Source organism: Cyprinus carpio, chromosome B6 (genome assembly GCF_018340385.1).
Source record: "Cyprinus carpio isolate SPL01 chromosome B6, ASM1834038v1, whole genome shotgun sequence".
Taxonomy (NCBI): Eukaryota; Metazoa; Chordata; class Actinopteri; order Cypriniformes; family Cyprinidae; genus Cyprinus; species Cyprinus carpio.
In genome coordinates, this window is record NC_056602.1 from 6,767,739 (window position 1) to 6,793,635 (window position 25,897).

Below are 25,897 nucleotides of genomic sequence, written 5' to 3' on the forward strand. Positions count from 1 at the left end.
GCAGTCTCTCTGGCATGAAGTATGGTCTGTCCGCTGTGCCATCATTGCGTTCCAGATCCTCCACTGTTGGAATAATTTAGGTTGAGACAAAAAATAGCATGAACTTAACATGAAACATGTGCCAAAAAGTATAAAGGGCAATAATAGCAGCAGCGCCTTGAATGCAAAAAAGGCTTGAGATCTCAACAAAGAGAGAGTTTGATTTATTAAAGCACTGGGATTTCACATTACCAACATGCAAATATTGAGAAAAGTGAAGCACAGAGGTAGAAAAAGAGGCAACAGAGTGGCAAACAGTGACAAATATCAGGCATTGAAAAGGTTGCAATCTGTCAATACACTTAACTAGTCACAGCAGACCAAAACAGAAGGGTGTTACTTATTTTCTTTTTTCTTCCTTTGATTGTTTCGTTTTTAAGTTGATTTGCTTTCGGTGGCACTTTTTTAAAATGTTTGTTCATCTGCATCATTAAATGATAAAATTAGGCATAAAATTAATACAATTTTCAAATACATTTGCACAAATTCTTACAAAATGAGATTGTTTGGTCTTGGCTGGTATCACTGTAAACAGATGTTGTTGTTGTTGTTGCTGTAAACATAGCGATGCTGCAAAATCTTTTTGCATACTTCAATATGATTAAGACATTGATAAGTAACGATATTTAGGCACAAGTCAAGCACCTACATTACACTTTTATATGTCCTTACATTAAAACGTTCTACATAAAACACAAACACAGTCACATTCTACAAGTGCTATGTAGGCATATCTAATAGGGTTTAGGTCCACATAACCAGTTGTCAATCAAGCAGCTCATACTTAGAGTACAATTTTGTGTCATGCCATTCATTATGACCAGTGATTATTAATTAAGAGACAGTTCTCAGAATTGATTGATTGAGTAAACATTATGACGTGAATGAAGGAGGTACTTTCCAATGTATACTAATGGCTTCTCAAAGCCACCAAAGTGCACCAGTTTCCAAATCAGTAGGCTTCTCTGAAACGTTTTTGACTCCACCTTCAGTTGTCCAGCTACTCCTGAGGGGTGAGCAGGGTCTCGCTCTCTTGAGGTCCGTTTTCTTGAGGCTTCGGTTCCTCTGGTTCCTGTTCTTGTTGGCTCTCGGCCTGTGGTGGTTCTGCTTGAGGTTGGGCCACCTGCTCCTCCTTGTCCTCAGCGTCCACCTCTTGGGGTCCGTTTTGTTGTGGGGTCACTTGTGGCGGTTCAGGCTCTTGGGTTGTAACCTGCTCTTCGGGTTTCTCCTCTTCGGCTGCGGGTGCCTCTGGAGGCTGTGTTTCTTGAGGTGGCTCTTCAATGTGCGTTTCCTGGTTTAGTGGCGTCTCTTCTTCCTGCTCCTGCTTGAGGACGCCCTGCTCTTTAAGCTGCACCTCTCCATTCTCCTGCAGCGGGACTTCCTCCTCGGCTTGCACCTGTACGACGGGCACTTCTGCTGCTTTCATCTCCTCTGTGCTTTTTTCAGTTGACAAAATCTGGTGCAGGTCGGGGGACATGAAAAACGGTTTGTCGGAGGAACCGTCATTTCTCTCCAGATCTTCGCCTGAGTTTTTTGTTTGCGTGTGATGGTTATTTTGAAATGTTAGTGTTTTGACAAAGCACGTAGCAGAAAGGAGCACAAGGACATGATTGGACAAAATCATGTTGAAGAGAGAAAAAGAGAGAGAAAGAAGGAAATGGTTAGACATGAAGCAAGCCGAAAGCCCCTGTAAGCATTTGTGATATGCAGATATGTCAGCAGTGAGCCCCACAAGTAAAATCCCAGTCATTTTCTCCATACAGAAATGTCTTAAAGTCAAACCATAAGTTCTGAGGAAACAATGATATGTGCTTCTGTAGAAGCCATAAATGTGATTTCAAAAAACGTGTTTAATAGCCCATTGAGAATTACATTACCTATGTCCTGAAAAAAACTCAGGTTACCATGGAAATGGGAATGAGCAGTGATTGCCCACTCCTATGAATCAGTGTGGATAACAAAATCTTTTTTTTTTCTACACTCTAAAAAAACTTATGCATGGTATATGGTTATATGATGGTATGGTATGGTATATAACTTATATGCATGGTATATATGATCTGGTATATGACATAAATGTGACACTGGACCAATAAACCAGTCATAAGAAGCCATTTTTTGAAATTGAGATTGAATAAATAAGCTTTTCATTGATATATGATTTGCTAGGATAGGACAATATTTGGCAGAGATACAACTATTTGATAATTTGGAATCTGAGGGTCCAAAAAAATCTAAATATTGCGAAAATCACGTGTACATGTAAATGTAAAATCGCCTTTAAAGTTGTCTAAAAACTTAGTTCTTAGCAATGCATATTACTAATCAAAAATTAAGTTTTGATATATTTATGGTAGGAAAATCTTCATGGAACGTAATCTTTTCTTTATATCGTGATGATTTTTGGCATAAAAGAAAAATGGATAATTTTGACCCATACAGTGTATTGTTGGCTATTGCTACAAATATACCCGTGCTACTTATGACTGGTTTTGTGCTCCAGGGTCACATATGATATTTTATATTTATTGATAATTTCATATCAGACTGTCTTTTCTGAATCAGTTGCCATCTTTTACAAAGCTTCATTGGATGAATAGTTCATTCACTCATACACAAACTGAAAAGACTGAATACTTCATGTATTTACTTTGTTTGTAATATTGCAATGTGTCTCAGAGCTGGTTGGTGTGGTTCAAGGTTTCAAACTCTATTGGCACTCTATTTTTTTTTTATTTTTTTAAGAATATAGAGAAAATGAATGTGGAATCCAGTGGTCACTGTTGCTTCCTATTGCATTTCAGAAAAGAACAACATTTAAAGGAAAGGAAAGAATGCTGTTTGAGTGCTGCATATGTGCTTAGCTGTTGAAGTTGAGCAATAAAAGTTGAACATCTGTGAACACCCAATAAAAATCTAACACAACAGCTGCTATTATCAGAACTCTTGTTTTGTTACTCAGCCAACAAATTGCCAACTTAGGTTTTTTTCATTACGTTTTATCTCGTGAAATAAATAAAGCTGCTTGGCACTTACAGAAACAGAGGAAGAGTGTGTCCACACACATGGCGTATACACTAAAAAAGCCATGAGCAATTAGATAGGCGCCAATCACCACAGTCTGCAAATGAAGGGAGAGGAAGTTATCACAACCTGCAAAATGGAAATTTTGATCTTGCAAATGGAAAATCTGGTATTGCAGGACTGATAAAACTCAAGATCGCTCACCAGGATAGGCACCCAGTAATAATTAAGGGATGGAGCAGCGACCTCCACCATTTTAATCTTGCCCGTGAAAAAGAAGAAAGAACAAATTCCTGAAAAGGGAAAGAAGAAACAGTTAGTGCGTGCTGTTTTACATTAGTGTACTGGAATGTGAGAAGTCAGTCCTACTCAAATAACCTCCGGATTCACGTGATATCTGACCAAATCACTCACCCACAATTCCAACGATGAGGAGTTTGCCCAAAAATAGGAGGAAGTCTGTCACTTTGTCAAGAACAGCCACACTAGAAAAACAAATCAATTTTGACTGTTTGTTGTGTTTATTCACACAAAACACTGTCTTAAATTTGTAGATTAATTTAACACTCACCGGATAATGTTCCTCATCAGAAGAAAGAATGCATCCTTGGCAGACGTACAGAAATTTTTACCATATATCGCCACCTGACAAAAAACAAATGTTTTTGAGCACTTACAACATAAAGTGTGCACTACTGATGCCAGAAACAATCGACAAAAGATTAAAAAATTATCAAAAGGGAAATGAAAATGTACCATAATATAGGCGTTTCTGTTCAGAAACTTGATGAATTTCTCCAGACACCAGAAGCAGCACTTTAAGCAGCTGAGTAGGAATTTTGCACATTTATTTTGGGCACCTGAAGGAAGTGAATCAAGATTCAAATGCACGTAACAGGTAGAAATCAATGGATTAAATATTCCATAATTACTTCCCACAGTTATTTCTTTGATGTATTTTAGACTTTTTGGTTGTCAGTCAGTCAGCATGTAATATTTGCCAAAAGTGAAATAGAATCAAGCTCAAAAGCCATTGTAAGATAATTAAAAGAACTGTGGTTGATCTGATACATGATACTTCCTGTTTTCTATGAGTCTACGTTTCTTTGTTTTTGAATTTCTTACTGACTTTATAGCATTAAAAAAAAAACACCCAAAATTGAAAGTTGTCCAAACCTGTATAACTGACTTTCTTAAAGTGAAACACAAAATGTGATTTTCTAAGTTGCTCTTTTCCGAACAACAAAATCATAAATTGACTAGTGGCTGGCAAGCACCTAAAAGAAAAAAACTGATGCCCAACCTCATTAGCTCTTTCTTTTTCCTAACCACAATAAATCACAACACATTTTTCAGCATTGTTTTATTATGCTTTTCTGAGCTTGAAAGCTCCTGTCACTATATGCTTTTATTCTTTAACATCTCCTTGATGTGCCGTAGAAGAAAATCATACTGATTGTAATCAACATGAGGGTAAGAAAGACCAATGTTTGCTCAAAATGCAAACATTGTGCTAAAAGTTGAAGGGGTCTAAAAGAAGAAGAATGAAAACACTGAAGTAGTGAGACCTTTCAGCTTCTGATCCAGATACTCCAATATGACCCTGATGATCTGAACGATGGCAAGAATGAGGGAGCCAAATGCCAGAGAGCCAGTGTGATACCTGAAAAATAAGTGTGCGATATAGAGCATACAAAAAAGAAAGATTTTTGCAAAAAAGTGCTAAAACCTGGCAACTATTTTTTTCGTCACGCACCTGAGGGCCCGTCCCAAAGAGTTGAAGATAGGGAAAGCTGGGATGTCGTCAGGCTTTTTGAATGCCCAGTAGTAGGAGGCAAAGGCCCCTGCCAGTGTGACCTGGCCCAATGCTGTCACGAAGTTGGCACACCAGAAGAAGAGGAATAAATTATAGAACTGGAACAGAATCAGGTACTTGTGGTATAACGTCTCTCCTCCATAAAACGCAAACAGACACTCAGCACCAGGACATTCAGTGGTGATATTTGAGCTGTTGAAAGTCTGTGGAGAGAATCAAATCAATGCAACTTTATGAAATATATGCATTTATCAAGCATTGTTCTGCAAAATATGCTATAACAAGTAAGACATATACTACTGTTCAACATAATTCAACAAAACTGCCAATAAATAGCCAACATGATGTTTATCTAGAAAGATTTTATGCAGAATTAGCATAAAAAGACACTAACCTCCGGGTTGCAGGTGTTTGTGGAATACATGCATTCGGTTGTATTGGAAACCTTGTATACTGGCTCATTGGAGGTTGACAAAAACCTAATCAATAGTTAAGGATATCACATTTCCATGAGACCAAACTCACGTTATCAACATTTCAAACTACAGTGTTTAACAGCAAATTACCAACAGCGAAGAACTGATGTTATTGGTGATTATTTTTTTTTTTTTTTGTTGTGTTTTTGTTTTTTTTTTTTTGGTATACAGAGGTGTTGTGGCAGTGTGTGATGTGTAAAGACAGCAGGGCAAAGGTCAGCAGGGGGTAGAACAGTGATGACATCACATGACCGATGGCCCTGAAAAATAGATGTGGTTATTAGGACTTCCTGTCTAACACTCCCAGTTATCCTAATAATTATTTCATGACTTTAAGCCACAGTTAATCCATCACACTGAGGATAGCGCTGCTGTTTAACTGCTAATGCTATTAGAGTACCTAAAGAAAGCAGTAATATGGAATATGAAACCAAACAACGCCAGCAACAAGTCTAAAAACACAGTTTGCTCTATAGGAAGAAAGAAAGTAGACTGACTTGCTGGCCTCTTTGATGAGAGCGATAGCAATGCGGAGCCTTTTCCTGAGGAAGATGAGGAGAAGGATGATGACTACTTCCACAATACACAGGATAATCACTGTGTGTGATAAAGGAGGACAGGGCACAGTAGAATGTAATGAAAATTAAAGGTGACAAAGTACATATTGTGTAAAGATTTAATGTAACATTTTTTATGTATTTAATGTATGTACACACTACCATTCAAAAGTTTGGGGCCAGTTAAAATGATGCATAAAATGAATCAAAAGTGAAAAAAAAAAGGATTTCTAAAGGATCATGTGACACTGAGGACCAGAGTAATGATGCTGAAAAATAAATGACATTTTAATATGTATTTAAATTGTAGTGATATTTCAGAATATTACTGTTTTTAATGTAGTTTTGATCAAATACATGCAGCCTTATTACAAAAACATTTAAAAAACGTACTTATCTTAAACTTTTGAATGGTCGTGCATTAATTTTTGTATTGCAAATAATTGAGATAACTGATATAAAAACTCACTGAAGGCAAGCCAGGTCTGCTGAATCTGTAAGTACACAGAAAAGTCTGTGAGTAGACCTAGATCCCTGATAGTGACATCAGAACCGGCTATTCCTTTCAGACTGGCGTACTGCATGTAGCAATGGAAAATACCTGAAGAGAATGAGAGGAGATAAACAGAGATGAAATATATACAGATTCTTTGTGATATTGCACTATTTTTCTGTAATACAGTAAATTATGACATTACTACAATACAGTAATGGAAATCTTATGATGAAAATGATCAATGATGATGATGATGATGAGAGTTACAATTAATAACTAAAATGTCCAGGCGCAGGCAATTTCTTGAATTTTCTCTTGATTTTAGAGTATTAGTATAAATGTGTTAAGGTTAAACAGAAAAAGTAGACACAGTGTTTGGTAATTAGCATAAACATGTATGAGAAATATAATGTTATTTGAGAGCTGTAGACAAGACAAGAACCATTACCGTATCCAATAACAAGGACGACCATGAAGATCATAACCCAGACCATGACTCCAGCCAGAAAGCGCAAGAGAAGAACAAAGATCAGGCTGACCAGCATGGCGATCACCAAGCCGCTGAAAAAGACCGCACAGAGTTCACACAGTAGTGAACACTACAACTCACTAACACTAAATCAGACTGCCATAACCAAACACTGAATGGAGAGGAAATAAAATGAGCCTAGAATATCACATGCTTACAGGAGTATCCAGTGCCAGGACTGAGTATAGTCCTCGAAGATCCTCATGGCTACCGCCCGGGCCTCAACCACAACATTGGATTTCCTGCAAAAAATATGAACATGCATTAAATATCATTTAAATCAATATGATTATATTTCAATTTAACCACAGAATATTCTAAATTATATCTTTAACTGAAATTTAAAGCTAGTTAAATTAATACAAATTATTAAAAAGTATACAGACATATATGAAAAATTCAAAGGACAACAAAATGACTAAAACCTTAACTAAAATTAAACTGAAAATACATATACTAATTCAAAATATTAGTAAAATCTATAATTGTATATTAATTACACTAAAAAAAGCACTGATTAAATACAAATAATAATAATATTACTAACTTTGAGGCTTCAAGGAGATCTGTTGCATTTATACTTTGGTCTCTATCGTATGTGAATGTAGTTTTGTTGCCAACCGTAACTACACCTTTCGAGCTCTCTAGAGCGGGCAAGCATCTCCGTGTGACTGAAACACAGAGTGAATTTCATCATTTTAATGCAACAGAACTGTAATTTATGTGATGAAACAAGTTTTGTAAGATTTAAAGGCTTACAATTCTTGCTAGGTGTGAGTAGTGAAGGGCACAAGCCATTCTTCAGGATCTCAGGAGCTCCCTGGAAAACAGAAAGACATTTCCCTGTGAAGCATGTTGCTCAAGGACCTGGAAATGTATGTGTTTTCTCAGCTGCTGTACAAATGGTTCTTTTTATGGTTGCTATCCGAAACCTTAAACCACTGTACAAAAACCAGGGGTGGGCACTATGATCAAAATGCTATTTACTGTAATCATTTTTATCAGGATATCTTCTAAATGTGTTCTTTCCTGTCCAGAACTCACCTTGGTCATGTCTACTCCCTCCTTGCAGAATTGCTTGTAGTATTCCCTATCATCTTTATTTCCTAACGCTTTCACTAAAGTCATGAATTTATCAGGACATCTCTCCACACAGATCTGTCAAATGAACATAAAAACAACTGTAATATTCTGTATTGCAAATGTGTGTGACACATAAGGTGCTGCATAAGAGAGGTTAACCGAGACTGTGTCAAACCTGTGTTGTGGGACACTGTAACTCCAGCAGGACCAGAGGACTGGCACACTTCAAGATGTTGAAGTAGAACAGCAGGGGCTTCTTCCTGATTATTCAGACAGGAAAAAAGAACAGTCATGTCTGAGAAACATCTGAGTAAGAACCTATTTCACAATGTAACCACAGAACTGCATTTAAAGTCATGTTATGGCAAAGTGAAACACAGTTCAAAGAAACAGCTTTACTCACTCAAGTGGGGAGCCGACCTGTCCACAAAACTGACCCTTACTGTCTGTCGGGTAAATCACTTTCCGAGGGTCACCCTGAGACCATGCTGGAACAAAAGATACAGCATTGTCAGTGTGGAAAGACAATAACTTGTCCTCTGAAATGGACACGGTTTAATGCTTTCTGCCCATCTACATATGCATAAAAAATGTGCAAGTGAATAGACTGAAATTTACCCAGAATGCCAACTGCAAAGTAGCCCAGCAAGGCCAACATGAACAGGATACAACAGAGAATGTCTGTGCAGCCCCTGTTCACCAAAAAAAGCACACACACTCAGTGCTACAACACAAATCTTGTGAGGTGAATGTTAAAATAAAAGTTTAAATCACTGCAATTACATGTCTCAGACAGGGTTCTTATCCTTAATTAAAACTTTTTTTAAAACCATAAAAAGTCATTACTTGAACATAAAATCAATTTAACCTGCAATTTATATATATATATAAATATATAAATTGTATATATATATATATATATACACACACATATATAAAAAGCTACTTGACATAACTATATATATATATATATATAATGTATTTCAGTTACTTGCAATACTTCTCATTTTCATTTAGTTTAAGTTGAACTCCTAAAATAAGTGAAGTTGAATACTGAATAAACAAAATTTACAAATTTTAACAAAATTTTATAAATAAAAAAATTATAAATACTATATAGACATATAAAATACCTTATAAAATGGCAAAAAATACTAAAACTTTAAAATTAAAATAAAAACAGATAATATAATAATATAATAATAAATGGCAAAAATACAAGTACTTCAAAATTAAAGTGAAAATACATGTAAACTATAATAGTATAATAAATGACATTAAAATAACACTGATCTCAGATACGTATATGTAAATAGTTTCTAAACATTAGATCTGGCTTATCAAGGTTGTCTCACCTGTTATAAATTGGGCCTTTAAATGTGGGGTCAAATTTCCTTGGATCACCTGTGAAGACATTGAAATAGTGTGTTTATTTACGTCATTTGTGGGCATGTCCAGAAATAAATGTAATCAGTTTATTTCTATTTATCATGGGAACAGTATATAATGCGTCAAAATGTAGTTATTTTAGAGGAAAATTCTGTGAAAAAATCTCATGTAGTGACATTGTGAAGCAGTTCTGTCAACAGATAATAGCACAAATATATATCTACCACGGTATACACAGTATAGCAATTTCTACTGACCCATTTCTACCATCAGCACCGCCCTTTCATACAATGAAAGTATTTACACGTCACATGACTCTGAAACATCCTTCGGTCCTACGTGGGTCGAGCGTTAGCTAGAAAGCTGAACTATCAGGAACATTCAGACGATGCTGTGGCGTATTTGTCTAACTGAGCTGAAGATTTGGCATGTGTTTGTGAACTCTTCAGTCATGTGTGCAAGGCCTCACTTTCACTAAACTCGGGCCAAGTGTGAATTTGGCAAAGCTGCAGTGTCTATTTCGGGAAGCAGGTTGGGCCGTGGAAGTGCATCCTGTAGTAGCTGAAGTAAATGTTATGAAATTCTTGTAGTCAAGACCCTTTACCGAAGCATGCTGCTCTAAACAATTCCATTTATTTATTTATGTTTTTCCTTTTTGTTGGATTGATTTAAGGAGTCTACTTATTTGCTTATATATGGTCCAAAACAGTATCTGAATATTTTGGATACTTATAAATGTATTAGTAACAGTCTTTCCTGTTATTGGCCCTTTGGCTGAGATAGCTACATTTTGTTGCCGCCTTAAAGCCCCTTGAGACACTACATTACACAACACTAGTAACCAATGCAGGCCTTGGCTCGTAACAAGTGTGCAGTGTGTGTGTGTGTGCTATTGAAAGTTTATTTTATTGAGGTGCCATCCATTTAGAGCAATCATCAGTGAAGCAGACGCTCTTAGCCATCCACAAACAGCTCCCTAATGACCTGAGCTTTCCAATCAGCTACAGTCAACATTGTCCAGCATCTCTCTCTGACGCTCTTCACATCCTGCTAACCTGACACAATCTGTCTAATAACCTATTCATGTGGTATTCACGCTACTCAAAGTTAACCAGTTCTCTTTCAACAAAATAAATCATTAGTAGTAATATAAAAAGACACAAATTATGCTCAAAATATCTAATGCATTTAAAAGTAAGCATATTAAGCATATCTTCTTAATACTTGTTTCCCATGATACGAACCACTTCCCGTTTGACCCTCTTTTCAGTATTTTCATTCTTAATGTTTACAGTAATCGACAGACAGTGTCTACACAACTTCCTGTGTTTTGAAACAGGAAACTAGTAATGGTTTGCATCCTAAGTAATATGTCTTGACTGTTATTCTCAGAAAATGCACTTCCTTGACCTTAAAGAGATAGTTCACCCAAAAATGAAAATTTGATGTAGGCGACTTTTTTTCTTCAGTAGAACACAAACCAAGATTTTTAGCTCAAACCGTTGCAGTCTATCAGTCGTATAATGTAAGTGGATGGGAATCATGGCTAAAACATACAATAAAACTAAAAAAAAAAACATACACACACAAAACCATATTAAAACCTGCGGCTCGTGACGATACATTGATGTGTAAATACACAAAAGAGATAATGCACTTATAAGTCTGCGATCCGCCATAAAGCAAGAAGAAAACGCATCACTGGCTGTCTGCTGCTGAGAACGTGCTCAGGCGAGTTCTAACAGTTTGGACATTACGTGAATCAGAGGTAAAAAAACAGGAAATACTGTTCAGTTTCTTGCACAGACTGATCGTTTTGTGTCTTTACACATCAATGTATCGTCACGAGCCGCAGGGTTTAATTTGGTTTTGTTTGTGTATGTTTTTTTTTTTTTGTTTTATTGTATGTTTTAGCCGTGATTCCCATCCACTTCCATTATAAGAGTGATAGACTGCAACGGTTTGTGTTAAAAATCTTGGTTTGTGTTCTACTGAAGAAACAAAGTCAGCTACATCTTGTACTAACCCTTACAATGTTGTTGTTTTTAATCGTTTTTATTTTATGATGTACTAACAGGATGTGTTTAAATCAGAAGGAAACAGCCAATCAGAAGGAAATATTTATATAATGATATATCGCAATAATGAGTTTGTTGTGTTCAAGTGCTTTGTTGACAAAAAGAATAGGAATCATCGTGGACACCAGATTTATTCTTGCCTATTTCTAAAGGAAATCTTTTTACAGTTTTTCTCGATTGCGAAAACATTATAACCAGGCTTTTGAACAAATATTTCAAAACCATAATGCCATTTTTAAAAAAGCACACCCATTTCCCTAAACTATAAACCCTATTCCCCTGCTTTGACACATGAGTCAGCAAAACTCTACACATTTCTCAGCATTTTCACCGTGTGGTCATTTAGAAATCACTAACATTGAATATTGGTCACTCAAGTCTGCAAAGTTTGAGCTCAATTAGCACACAATTACCCAGCTGGAAACACTAGGAGTCAAATTTTATCACACATCAATCAGAACCTTCAATGAAGATAAAAGGGCCAAAGTCAGCGTACAGGTTTTCTCAGTGGCTTTGGTGCATTTCTCAGATCAGAAATTAAATTCTCAAAATGACTTGTTCAACATGTTGCTCAAAATGTATTATATAGTTCTCTGTGCCCCTCAAAACCTCAAGTTATTAGTTCATCGTATAAGTCATTGCGGTCAATGCAAAATTGTTGATCTAGTTGTCAAAAAATATCAAGAATATTTTCTACCCATTTCTATTATACTTTTTATAAATTTGCCATGAATTGTTCAAGTGAATCTTGATTTTCAATAATGAAGTGAATATAGATCAACCAATGACAAACCAGTTTTCTGAAATAGCTCAAAGGTACATCTCATGAACCTTCAATTGGAAAGCATATATAGACAGAGGACAACACAAGAATCAGAATCAGAATCACAAGAGCTTTATTATCAAGTATGTTTACACACACAAGGAATTTGACTTGACGACAGAAGCTTCCAGTGTAAAAGAAAGAGTTACAAATTCGGACAATGGACTTTCTCATTTTTATTTTCGCCTTTGTGACCATAATTCTTTTTCTTTTCTATTTCACAATGACGTTGCAATGTGTTTTTTTGGTCAGACCACTAATAAAAGTGTAACTGTGAATCATACCCAGTCTTTTTCAATTAATATTCCACATACAAAAATGTGTACATTTGTACTTTTGGAATGGAGAAAGAAATGAAGGAAGAGGAAGTGTAGGAGCTGGTGAGGGAATACGGAGAGATAGAGGAGAAGGAGGAAGATGAGGAGGAGAAGAAGGAGGAGGAGGATGACAACATGGAAGAGGAAGGTCAAGGGCAGGAAGACAAACAGTCTCATGTATTTTAGAAGCGTGCCAGGGTTGGATCAGGCATGCAAGAGGATTTTTTTTCCCTGCTGCTTGGCCAGGGCCAATATAGCCTGTGATGTTGAAGAGGTTCTTTAGCCTGTCCCAGACCAAAGACAGGATGCTTTTTGTTGCTGTTTGCTGTATTTGTACTGTACTCTTCAGGAATAAAACACTTGGGGAGTACCACAAGCAACACTTATTAGTACCGTGTTTTTTTTTTTTTTTTTTGTAGTATTGTTTTGAATTGATCTCATCAGTGTGTAAGACTGTGGTGTGTTTTTGAGGGTTTGTGTGTGATGTCTGAGAGCAAAGTTTTTTTTTTTTAGCAAGATTGAGTTGTTTTGAGTGGAGAGTTTCGTTTTGACCTGAATATGAAGTTTGGGGAATTGAGTTAGAAGTTATGGATTTGTGTTTAGAGTTTCGCAAAAAAAGAGGCATAATTTCAAGAAACATGTTTAAAGCAGTCAAGAAAAACTGTAAAACCTAAATGTATTGAAGATATTCAAACAACGATGATTTTGAATAAAATGTAGCGATAGTCTTAGATCTAGCTATAATCATCTTGCTGACGATTCAGAATTTCAGTCAAATAAATGTTGTTTTTACGGAGTAAAATACATAGAATATGCATCAAATGATTATTGAATTACATAAATATACATGACTGTAATGACAAGAGAAAGTTATTTTGATGTTGTAGGACAATAATAAAAGCAATGATTCCCATTTCCGCCATGTTTAATGGTTATGGCCTACCCAACTCAGAACCTTGTGTATCAAAATCAAGTTTTCCAGTTGTAAATCTGACTTTAGCCATTAATTTCCAATTTTCCCAGTAAATTCATATTTTACATTAATTCCAATAGCACATAAAGGCAGCATAATTCATAGGCCTAAATATTAAATCATTTTAAAATGATTAAAAGTGACTGATGCAATCTTTGTCATGGAACACACTTGTTGGTTCACATTGACTCCACAGTTTAAACATTTATGTTTCCTTCAATTTATTTCCAAAATCTGAGGAAAACTATCCATTTTCGCCTTCAGTATTGCTACAAAGGTCACATTGACATGGAAAAAATGCATTTTATCGTGTGTTGCGGCGGCGTGTCTGGTTAGGGCACGGTGTAAATATGAATGCATTTCCTTCAATTCATTCAAATTGAAATCGAGTTCTATAAAGCTAGGTTATTTCTGGGTAATTTTGACAAGCATAGAGGATTTATGGTGACACTGATGGTCAGTTGTTTATTTTAATGACATGTAGACAATTGTTGAAATGTCCAACAAATAAACCCTTCCATTCCATGCAAGTTAGATCAGTGACATCTGTGATGTTCAAAGCAGTGCTCGACAGCATCAGGGTATCTGGGGGGAAACTGCAATTCAAGCGATCAGATTGACATTTTAAGCGCCAAAAAAAGAGTGCTATTTTAATAAAGCCAATCTGTAGTGCACAGCTGTTGTTTATGTGGAAAGGCATGGTTGTGTGTTATCAGTTTGCTCTGTCTTTTCTACAGATCGTGCATTATTCTCAAGCTTGATCTGATCAGACGTATGGCCAGAAGGCAACCTACAGCTTGATTCTAATCACACACTTTGGCCCCTGTTTCAAACTGACCTTTTCCACCTGCAAAGTCACGTGATCTCCAGACAATAAGGGGCACGGATATTTGAGATGCCTTTGTAGTTATAAGGGCATTGAAATGTTGTGAGATTGCTAGGCAACTGGAGAGAAGTGTATCATTGTCATTCACGAACAAGCCTTAGAAAAGTTCCAGTCTCTACATACACATCATGAGGAGGCACTTCCCATCGTCTTAGTCAGAGATTTACTTTAATGATCTCTGGTGTTCATGTGGTTAAGAGACTGTATTGCAATCCAGAAGATGATGACAAAATGTCATCTGAGCATGTGAGTATACTTCACTCCTGCCCAGACTCTTTAAAAGCACGTTACAACTTGTTCTCCAAAGCAGAACTTCAGAAAACCTTCGAATGAAGTTCAGGAATGAGACTGGGGCTCTAGAGGAAACGGGAGAATAGGCTAGCTTAATCTAGTTTAGGCATGTACTGCTTCATCAGGCTTTTTCATTTTTAGTGACATTTTTAAAAGAGGATCTTTAAGATGATGAAGCAGTCAAGGAGTATTGATGTCTTTAACCCTTTGAGTAGAGAAGCAAACCACTGAACCAGGCCTATTTTCAAGCCTCATTTTCTGACCCAAAATAATCAAATCTGCACCTCCAGTGTCATTAAGCAAGAATCATCTTTGGATGGAAACCACACTGAAGCTATAAATAATCCCAGCAATATTACACACTGGTGGAAATTAATTATTTCCTAAATCATAATGAAAAATAGGACATTAATGTGTTACTTTACTCCCTATATAAGTCACTTTCAGTGTGAGTTATTTGACATAAAGAACTGATGGTTTCTGTCTCTCTACTATGTTGTCTATAATATTATATTATATAATATAATTTATAACTATAATATTTTAGTGGACATTTAGATTTACACTAAGTAAAGGCAAGTAAGGGAATTCACTTATTTTCGGCCTAAATGTTGCAGGGATATTATAGTTAATTAAAACCATTAAAAAAAACATTTTCATTTCTTGAAATATGCTAAATTAAACTTTACCTGAGAAAAAAAAGAAGATATTTTTATCTGAAATAAAATATTTAAAAAATTCTTATAAATGACAAAATCTCTATATATAAAAGAAATAAATACAATAAAAATTATTTAAAAAAAAACACAACTCACAATTTTAACTACAATAAATATCAACATGGAAAATATAAAAATAAAACACTAATTTAAAATATTAATAAAACTATAACAATATAAATTATATTAAAATAGCTTCCTTTCTTTTATAGATGCTACCTGTTGTTTCAGTCTGGTTTTACAGAAACCACACTTCTGTTAGCATGGTAATGGAAAACCTTTCTGAGTTTTACATGTGGTTACTATGGTTTACTGGCAAACATCATGCAGATTATTCAAGCATGCAAGGTCTTGTAAAATTTAAATTAATTTTAAAGTACAGTATTTGCCTTTTCTGAATAACTTGAACAAGTATTGCATTTAGTTAATAAAACACTCTCTTTTTTACATACCTTTTTATATTTCCACTTAAGTGTATTAGTTTATTTTAAAGTGAGGCAATCCACAAAAAAATGTCCATATAGACATTTAGTCTGTTACACAAACATTAACAGACAACACTGATGAAATCTCCATTTATAATGCGTGTGTAATGGCAGACAATGAGAGACGCAGTTATAGTCACGTTCACTTATTAGGGCGCATAAAACAACCATGTGTTGATCGCAGTAATTATTACCCTGGGAGTAATTACGCCAGCCATGTGTTTAAGCCCACGCCTATTGTTTTCTTGATTACATCCGCACTACTGTATCCTCTCTCTCTCTCTCTCTCACACACACACACACACCGGTCTAATGCACTGCTTCAATACATCCACGCATGATTTATGTCGAGCACCAGTGTGCAAGTCTACATTACTGTTATTCTTCATCAAAATGCCCGAGACCCACGCCCCACGCATTAGTCATAGTTTCCATCAGAGGACCATCCCCACCACTTTCAGAAGGAGGAACCCAAATGAAAATGTCTTACCATATCTGGACTCTGGATTTTTCTCCTCCGGCTCCATTTGAAAACAAAGGATACGCGCTTGTGGCAGTCACTTAAATCTTGAACAGTATCGCAGTTCCCTAATCTTGTGAGGAATTGGTCCTCAGTAACTCCGCTGCTCGACAGTGGAAGTGTGTCGCAAACAGCAGCGCATTCTACAGTACGCTGTTTCGCTTTTACGAGAAGAGGGTGTGAGAGCTGAACCCACCAATGAGAGGACAGGAAATAATGACAGACAGCCGTCACAGCCAATGAAACATAAACGCTCCTTCGCTGAAAATCGCCAGCGTATGAAGGAATCAGTTTTGATTATTCTAGATGAAAAATAAAATTGCAAAAACAACACATAGTTGATACAATACTCATTCGTTTCACCATTAACAAGTTTTTAAAGATTAACTTACTCTAAATAAAGATCTAGGCTATACATTCAGCGTTTCTGTATGATAATGATACATTTTGTTAGAATGCAACATTTGTTTCTAACAAAGAATTTTGGCGTGAGAAAGAGAATTTGGCGGATTAAAAGGACGGTTCCTAGAAATATTAATTGAATGTAATTTTTAACAATACTTACCAAATCTGATACTCTCTGATTGTCATGAATAATGTAATAAACAGGATCAAGTTTCACACCAGGTGACAAAGTTGTGCAATTTCTTGGTCCCATCTCCTTTGTTACAAAACCGTTTTAATTACCCATTAAAGATTGTTTATATAACTACAGAAAGGATGATAAATAAAAATGTAAGACTATTAAGTTTAAATTTTAAGAGCATTTTAAAATTTTGTTTAAAAATAAATACATAAAATTATGTAAAGCATGGAGCTTTTTTTTTCTCAACATTAACAGAACAATATAGGCTAACATAATTACAACTTTAAGTCCTCACAGATTGAGGCATTCATATGAATCTTACTATAACAGAGAAACAAAATGCCTACAAGAAATAAATTAAAATAAAATACATTCATTAATTCAACCATAAACAAAACAAAATCACACTGATTAAACAAATCAAATAATTTCTTGGCCTTATCACTTCTCATAATTTTTAAGACCTCTATATACATACAAATCTTTACATTTGTGAATAAAGTATTTTAGTATAAGTAAACAACTTACAACAATGTCTAGACCTTTGTCCTCCAGATGTACTCCAAATTTCTCCATGTCCCAAGTAATAGCTAGATGGAAAAATAGATACTCTTTCTCTGTTTTATTCAATTACCTACTTCAGTCCAAAATGAATTAACCAAATTACAATGAAGAATTAAGTGTTCAATAGTTTTTACATCATTACAGAATTGACAAATGTTACAACTTAATCTCAGAAATTCCTTAGCAGGATAAATATCATACATAATTGTAAAGTGCACAAGCATGGAACATTTTTTTTTTTTTCATTTATTTAGGTCCAACAACGCTACAACCCCGACTATTTGAAAAAGTATGTCGCCCCCAGGTGGATATAAAAGAACACTAGTTTGTAGTAGGAGTGATTAATTAATAATTTATTTATTTCTATGACATTGCGCTTTCAATAAAAAAATCCATAATTATAAAATACGCTCTGATTAATGTGCTGATTAATTAAAACATAAACAATAAAAAATACCCGTTTTCAGAAGTTTCAAATGTAGCCTAATTTGGATTTCAGGCAATGCAATTTCAGGCTGAAACAACACACATCGTCACACACAGACAAAACACCTTTATCTTCATTTTAGTTGCGAAGACCTATGTCACTCTGTAACGTTAAAGTAAATTAAAAACAACGGGATCTTGCAAAATTGCAAGAAAATATTATGCATCTATCTCATGTATGTTTTGGGTTTTTTATATATATATAGCCACCTGTAATTATGCACGTGCACGACATGAAAATATATTCATAACAGAAATTACCCAGCAGTCATTTTATGTTACAACAGAGCAAAGCACCTTAAAAATTCCTCTCCGCGCACACGCCTGTTCTGATCATCCAATCAGAGCGCGCGGTTCCGGAAAACGCCTCCGACATGCCACAGGATTTCAGACGTTGCCGTCAGCCATTTTGAATGTGGCATGATCAAACAAACTTAATTTAAATTTAAAATTAAAAATGTCAAAATTCGATATTAGCCATTTTTATTTTATATAATAATTGGTGTATGTAATTATGTAGTATAAAATGATTAGTGACGTTTTAAAATGATAAAAAAAAAACAATGTTACATATTTATTGTGGCAGTTACACAAGGCATTATGAAACATACCTCACAAAAGATGGAGGATTCGAGCTTCCAATATGTGCATGTGACACGTTCACCAGCTCTGCTCTGAATATAAATAGTATTACAGTAGACAGGGAAATCATCTGATCGAAGGCGCTGGAGGTACGTTAGTATGTTTTAAATACATTTTCCAGTATGACTGCATGGCGAACAGAACTGTTCACAACTACACGTTTAAAATATACATCTGAAATACAGATTATATAGATTTTGAAATCTGTGAATGTGTCTGGGATGGTGTGATACGTTGTGTAATTCCAGTTGTGTAACCATGCGTGGACTAGACAGTAATTCATCAGAAAATACTGTAAAAAAAAGTAACACCACCAAACAGGAAGCAATTTACGTCACCACAGGAAATCTTAAAAATTAAAGTGACTGTGAAATAAACTTGTGTAGATACTGTTATAATGTAATAAAATGTAATATATTTTTTTTTTTTCAGGTTTGAATACAATGGCATTGAGAAGAGCTTTATCACGCCTGCTGGTGAACTCACAGAGATGTTCTCTGATCTCTGTGTCAAGAGCCCAGGGCACTTCAGCCCCTGCTGCATACGGTTAGATCACTAATTCACCATAACATAACCATAACTTTGAATCATCATATCAGTCCTGAGGACAACAAAAATAGACGAATCAGGAAAGATTTTATGGCACATTATTTCACTTTTCAAACTAATAATCAGATGGCGATGTGTAAATGTACTGCATGATCATCAGTATATATCTCCGTAAACTAAACTCATTTTACATTCACATTAAAAGTTGATCAAATTGCATCAAGTTTTAGAATCCATGTGGTTCCGTGTTAAGGCTTGGTAACTAAATCTCAAATGTTCTTGTCTATCAGAGACAGAGGAGCAAGCGAAAAAAGCAGCGAAAACCCGTAAATATATTTCTTTAATATTTTCCAATTGTGATGTTTGATTTCGACATCATGTACTGTATTTGAGCTGAAACTAAGAAGGTTTTTGATTTCTAGCTAAGGTGCAGTTTAACTGGCGTGATGCGTTGGATCTGGAAGGACTGCTCACAGAGGAGGAGATCATGATCAGAGACAGTTTCCGCACATACTGCCAGGAGAAGCTCATGCCCCGTATCCTCATGGCCAACAGGAATGAACGTAAGTGGAACAACTAGTCACATCTGATGTATTAATTAAAACTGCATGATTAAAGCGATAGTGTTGAACACAAAGAAAGCTATTTTGAAGAATGTGAGTAAACAGAGAGTTGATGGTAGCCATTGACTTCCATAGTGTTTTGCATTCTTCAAACTATCCTAAATGATGACAGAATGTTTGTTTTTGGGTGAACTATCCCTTTAATTCTTACCTCAGGTTTTATTTTATTTCATTTATAAAGGTTGATTGTCTCTGTATTATAATGTCTTGATAAGAAGAGCCTTGAAATTTGAATCTGTGGCTTTGAACTTGCAGATTTCCATCGAGAGATTTTAAACGAGATGGGAGAGCTTGGTGTCCTTGGGCCTACGATTCAAGGTAAACTCAGACTGTATAAGATAATGAGACTGTACAGGAATCATCCTCAGGAAAACCACAGTCTCATTAAACATCATATCTCTTATATACAGCTTCCAGGTGACTCTGATGACTCTGTTGTCCATGACTCTGAATGTATAATGTATTTGGATCCTTTGTGTTGAGGATATGGCTGTGCGGGCACCAGTTACGTGGCGTACGGTCTGATCGCCAGGGAGGTGGAGAGAGTGGACAGTGGCTACCGTTCAGTTATGAGTGTCCAGTCCTCACTAGTCATGCACCCTATCAACGCATATGGAACAGAAGCACAGAAACAGAAATACCTGCCTAAGCTGGGTTAGTAAACTGCATGTCAGTGCATTGAACTGCTGTGAAAATATTTGCATAGCTCAAAATCCCCGTGGAAAATCAGTCATTTTAAAATTAATATCAGTCATTTGTTTTTTAAACAGTAATTTAATTAGAAATTTTGCACATTCCAATTATTCAGTAATTACTGGAAAAGTCATGGAAATTCATTCAAAATGTCTTCACATTTATGAAGTGCCCCATGTTATGTGTGTGTCATTCTTCCCAGCTCGTGGAGAGATTCTGGGCTGTTTTGGACTTACAGAACCAAACCATGGCAGTGACCCTGGTGGCATGGAGACCAAAGCCAAATACAACCCCTCCAGCAGGACATATACCATCAGTGGGGCAAAAACATGGTCAGTGACCCTGAATAGTTTGGTTTAGCCAAGAGTCTGGCCTTGGCTCGCTCAATAATTAATATATAATGTCAGAAATAGGCCTTTTCATTAAAAAGGAACAAATGCATGTCATAGATTTCTTTGTGTTATCAAGTCAGCTAAGTTCTATTTTAATATCATTAATGTGCTTTATAGTTTTTATTAATATGTTGAAATCATGTATCATTTTATGTGAAGGTCAGTTCATTGGTGGGTTTCTTATGTAAGGGCCGTGTACCTACGTCCATATTTAGATTTCGTAACTTTACCCTCTACGTGGTGTTTGTCCCTTGCTGGTTTAGGAGGACACTGAAATCTGCTAACCATCTGTTTACTTAAGTATACAATGTGAATCTGGGTTGACGTCAGAGATGTTTCTGTCTGAGCAGATTTTCAGTTCATTTACAGTTACATTTATTCATTTAGCAGATGCTTTTATCTAAAGCCACAGTAGCACAGCAAAAAAGAAAAAAAAAATTACACTGGAACAATATAACAAACTATACTGAAAAAAGAGAAACGACTATGCAATTAACTTTAAATATATTTTTATATTGAACTAATCAAAAAACTGTTCAGTTATTCTATAATCAAATAACACTCCCCATAGAGAAAAAAGTTCAAATAAAAATTGTTTTAGTATTTTCACTTGACACCTTTCACTTGTGTTGATGTGCAGAACACATACTCACTTTACTGACTTCAGAAATGATTGTTGGATTTATTGTATTGTATTGTTTATTTTTATTTATTTATTTAGCACATTACAAAATATGATGCATTTATTTTTTTTTTAAGTTAACCACATTAACCATTGACTAACAAAATGTTTTATATTACATGAAAATTCTTATTTTAGCTCATTTAACTTTTGATATTGTGAATTATTATTTTTATTATTATTATACTTTTTTTTGGCTTATGTCTAAGGAAAATATAATAAGTATCAAATAAAAAATCTTTTTAGCTTGTTTGAATGTTTTTGTGTTTGGGAAAGGCAATATATTTGATTAATCAATGTTTGATCAAACCAAATACGTTAAAAAATTAAAAAATAAAATACTAATACAAATTAGGCAATATTTATTTTTTAAACTTGGTCCAATGTATCATTATTTTGGCTAAATTGAAAGCACAAAAAAGAACTAAAATCACAGCTATAATATAATTGTACACATAAATCTTGAACACAGCACAGATGAGTTATGATAAGCACTTACACAAACACTTCTTTTTTATTTTTTATTTTTTTTTTATCTCTGAGCAGGATCACCAACTCCCCATACGCTGATATCTGTGTGGTGTGGGCCAAATGTGAGGATGGCAGAGTGAGAGGGTTTGTCCTGGAGAGAGGAATGAATGGCCTGAGCACCCCAAAGATAGAGGGCAAGTTCTCCCTCAGGGCCTCAGCCACCGGGATGATCCTAATGGACGAGGTTGAAGTGCCAGAGGAAAACCTGCTGCCCCATGTGTCTGGTCTTGCTGTGAGTATGTTTGTCACCGTCATTAATGCATCACTAGTACTCCTGATCACACTTCCGAACACCTGCCTAAATCTCATACCAACACAGATAACTGATAGAATCACTGAAATGAACTGGAAAAAGGTAACATGCCCACTAAAATGATTCTTAACTCTTTTGATATTTGATTAAACGTGTTGATTTCTGTAGGGTCCCTTTGGCTGCCTGAATAACGCCCGTTACGGCATCGCGTGGGGCGCTCTGGGTGCTGCAGAATTTTGTTTCCACGCTGCCCGCCAGTACACTCTGGACAGGTGAGCGGTTTAGCATCAGGTGATCAGTTTAACATTTAACACGCATATATAAGTACTAGTTGGTTTTTGTGTAAGGAAAAGTGTTTATTTGAGGTATTTTAACAAGTTACCAGTTGATGACCTTTATTGCATTTAATTTGAATAGTTCTAAAGTGTGACAAATTAATAGAAAATATTCCATGTATGCATAATAATTAATCTTCCTAATAAAAAATATTGACATGTATGTCATAATAGGGCCAGGCAATGTAACTAAAAAATTGTATCTCAGTACTTTTCCAACTTTCGATGATATTCAGGGTATCCCTGAGATACTATTATAGTTTTTATGCTTGTTTTGAATTTGTTTTCTTTTTTTTCCTTTTTTTTGTTATAGTAATTTTGTTGTGTGGTTTTGTAAAGTATTTTTTTTATATATATATATAAATATATATATGTCTAGATTCATTCTTTTTTTTTTTTTCAGTTTTAGTTATTTTAGTACATCAAGATAAACTATATGAAAATGAGAAATGTTTACTTGGCAACTAGCCAAAAAATATTTGTTTAAGTTAGTTATAATAATAATAATAAAATAGTAATTTTTTTAGCACATTTTTTTAACTGTAATAACCCAGATTAAAGATAAATGATATTTTTGCATTTGGTTTTTAAAAGCTGTTTTTTTTTTTTGCCTACCATGAAAAAGACTTCATTTGAATAAAACATTTATTATAAAGTACATACAAATAGTTTACTCCAAAATAAGCACAAAAAAATGATAATAATAAAGACAAAGTGACCAATTAGTGCTTTTTAGTAAATTAACACAAAAGTCACATTTAAAAATCACAATGAAATATCAAATGTAAAAAATATGAAAATTATACAAGTGTCATTACATTGATTACAGTACTGAGTAATATTAATTAACTACTTACGATAAGGTTAGGTTTTGGTTGGATAATTTACTGTTATTAATACTAAGTACGTGTAACATGCGACTACGTTACCTTTAGTTTTACTTTTAATTTCACCTACTTATATGTAAATTATTTTTCTATATAGAATCCAGTTCGGGGTCCCTCTGGCCAGAAACCAGCTGATACAGAAGAAGATGGCAGACATGCTGACAGAGATTACAATCGGCCTGCAGTCCTGTTTACAGCTGGGCAGACTCATCGACCAAAAGAAGTGAGTCATTACCAAAGAGTCTCAGTCTTAGATATTAGTTCAGTGTGTTTAAGCAAAACATTTGAAGGAGTCCAGAGCTTACAGAAATGTTATTATTACAATCCGGTGCCCTGAATACCCATGAGCCTTTTCAGATTAAACCCCAGCTGTCTCATTGTCAAAGAATCCTGCGGCTCATTGAATTTGTTAATGTATTTCTCCAAAATACAATCCAGAGATGATCTCCATGCTGAAACGAAACTCGTGTGGGAAAGCCCTGGACATCGCCCGGCAGGCCAGAGACATGCTGGGAGGAAACGGCATAGCAGACGAATACCACATCATACGCCATGTCTTGAACCTAGAGGCCGTCAACACATATGAAGGTACAAGGAGAAGGAAAAAATGTTTTTCATTTTATTTGAAAGCCACACTTTTGGCCAGCAGAGGTCAGTATAGGGGTATATAAGTTTTGCACAATCAAGAATGTAGTTTTTTCATGTTGTGCACTAATGCAATGATAACAATTCCTGTTTAAACACTGATGTAGAGATTTTTATTTTAATTTGAATCATGCAAATTTTAATAAAATAATTTTCTTCCTTTTCACAGGCACTCATGACATCCATGCTTTGATCTTGGGCAGAGCCATCACTGGACTCCAGTCTTTTACTGTTGGAAAATAAACCCATATTTCTCACTGAACGAGGTTGTAATGGGAAATATTTACTTGACATCCATCCATAAGTGCCTCTGTGTGGTCTCAAATCTTTCGGTTTGTAAATGGGTCTTAAATCTGTACGGACAAATCTTCGACGGGATCTTCTCTCTGGGGTACTGGATCGACATGAATTAAAATGTCACGCTACAAAGACAGTTGCATTATGAAACAGTGAATGATCTTGTGGTAAAGTTAATTATTGAAAGTCATTGATCCACATTATTCATTGGTACAATGATCATAAGAACTTAATAATGAAAGACAATTCATAGTGGTTTCAAAATACTGTTGAAAACAGGTTTTTAGTCAAGGGTGCCAGACATCCTGCTCGCACTTTAGACTCGCTGATCATTGTCGATCTCTTCTCTTGTAAATTGTGTTGTATTTATTGAGTCCTGAAAATAAATGAAATATCAGTATCTTGTGATTCTATGCATTAATTCGGAATCAAATCTAATTTGTTTATTGTCATTTATATGCATTGTGGGTATGTATGTGTTACCTAACAGTTAAACATTAATAGTTGTTATAATGATGTCCATTTTAATAATAGGTTGGGAAACACTGTTCTACATGAGACAATATTTATTAAACAATATTTAATTACTAATAATTCAACATCAGGCTATATAGTATCTGCCAGATCATTAGAGAAAATAAGTATTTCTGCTACCCAAACTCTTAAAAAGCTACATTTCCTCAAAAATATATATATATTTTTTTATAACTAATAATTCTACATTAGCCTACATAGTATTTCACAGGGTTATTATAGTAAAAATAATAATAATAATAAAAACTAAATTTCTAAAACTAACTCAAAATTAAAACAAAATAGAAGAATTAAAAAAAATCCAAATACTTATTAAAAAGCTACAATAGCTAGTATATAAATTATATATAAAAAATAATACTGGTATTTAACAGATCATTAGCAAAAAATATTTACAAGAATATTAGAAAAGTAAAAATGAGTTAATTGTTAGAAATGCATAAAACATTTAGAGCAGTTTCTGGTTGACCTTGAATGATCCGTGCGCGCGCCTTGATGAGATTTCAGCGATGACGCGTCACTGTCCGAGAAAAGATCACGACCGGCCGATGGTGTGAGATCTTCAAACCTCATCACTTACAGCACAGGCCATCTGCCCATCTGAACTGAAACATGGCTGCTTTTAAAATCTCATCTTTGAATGAGTGCAGTTGTTTGTTTTAAGGAATTAAACTTTGACATTTTTTTTTTTTTCAAA

At 35.1% G+C, this 25,897-nt stretch overlaps 2 protein-coding genes across 2 annotated transcripts; one reads left to right on the forward strand and one right to left on the reverse strand.

The window, feature by feature from the left end:
* Positions 1-184: 184 nt before the first annotated feature.
* On the reverse strand, positions 185-16,681 carry LOC109092260 (choline transporter-like protein 2). The gene is made up of 22 exons (XM_042725471.1): positions 16,472-16,681; positions 9,376-9,424; positions 8,639-8,712; positions 8,424-8,508; positions 8,196-8,280; positions 7,982-8,095; positions 7,697-7,757; positions 7,485-7,608; positions 7,096-7,179; positions 6,857-6,969; positions 6,382-6,513; positions 5,853-5,952; positions 5,523-5,615; positions 5,274-5,358; positions 4,820-5,082; positions 4,632-4,726; positions 3,820-3,923; positions 3,635-3,708; positions 3,478-3,548; positions 3,268-3,356; positions 3,076-3,160; positions 185-1,563 (listed from the first exon to the last, which is right to left on the reverse strand). Exons 1-22 carry the CDS (start codon positions 16,506-16,508, stop codon positions 1,040-1,042), a joined length of 2,541 nt encoding a protein of 846 aa, XP_042581405.1. The 5' UTR covers positions 16,509-16,681; the 3' UTR covers positions 185-1,039.
* Positions 16,682-18,715: 2,034 nt separating this feature from the next.
* On the forward strand, positions 18,716-25,066 carry LOC109091992 (glutaryl-CoA dehydrogenase, mitochondrial-like). Its single transcript, XM_042725470.1, has 12 exons — positions 18,716-18,868; positions 19,212-19,325; positions 19,619-19,654; positions 19,751-19,891; positions 20,207-20,269; positions 20,435-20,605; positions 20,847-20,976; positions 22,265-22,481; positions 22,671-22,774; positions 23,822-23,947; positions 24,152-24,312; positions 24,539-25,066. Exons 2-12 carry the CDS (start codon positions 19,223-19,225, stop codon positions 24,610-24,612), a joined length of 1,326 nt encoding a protein of 441 aa, XP_042581404.1. The 5' UTR covers positions 18,716-18,868; positions 19,212-19,222; the 3' UTR covers positions 24,613-25,066.
* The last annotated feature ends 831 nt before the right edge of the window (positions 25,067-25,897 follow it).

Coding starts and splice junctions, on each gene's coding strand:
- LOC109092260 (XM_042725471.1), bottom strand. CDS start 16,508: ATGGAGCCGGAGGAGAAAAATCCAGAGTCCAGATATG. Junction 3,924..4,631: donor TCTGGATCAGAAGCTGAAAG/GTCTCACTACTT, acceptor CACTTCCTTCAG/GTGCCCAAAATAAATGTGCA. Junction 1,564..3,075: donor CACACTCTTCCTCTGTTTCT/GTAAGTGCCAAG, acceptor CAAAAAACTCAG/GCGAAGATCTGGAGAGAAAT.
- LOC109091992 (XM_042725470.1), top strand. CDS start 19,223: ATGGCATTGAGAAGAGCTTTATCACGCCTGCTGGTGAACTCACAGAGA. Junction 20,270..20,434: donor CCTTGGGCCTACGATTCAAG/GTAAACTCAGAC, acceptor CTTTGTGTTGAG/GATATGGCTGTGCGGGCACC. Junction 22,775..23,821: donor CGCCAGTACACTCTGGACAG/GTGAGCGGTTTA, acceptor TTTTCTATATAG/AATCCAGTTCGGGGTCCCTC.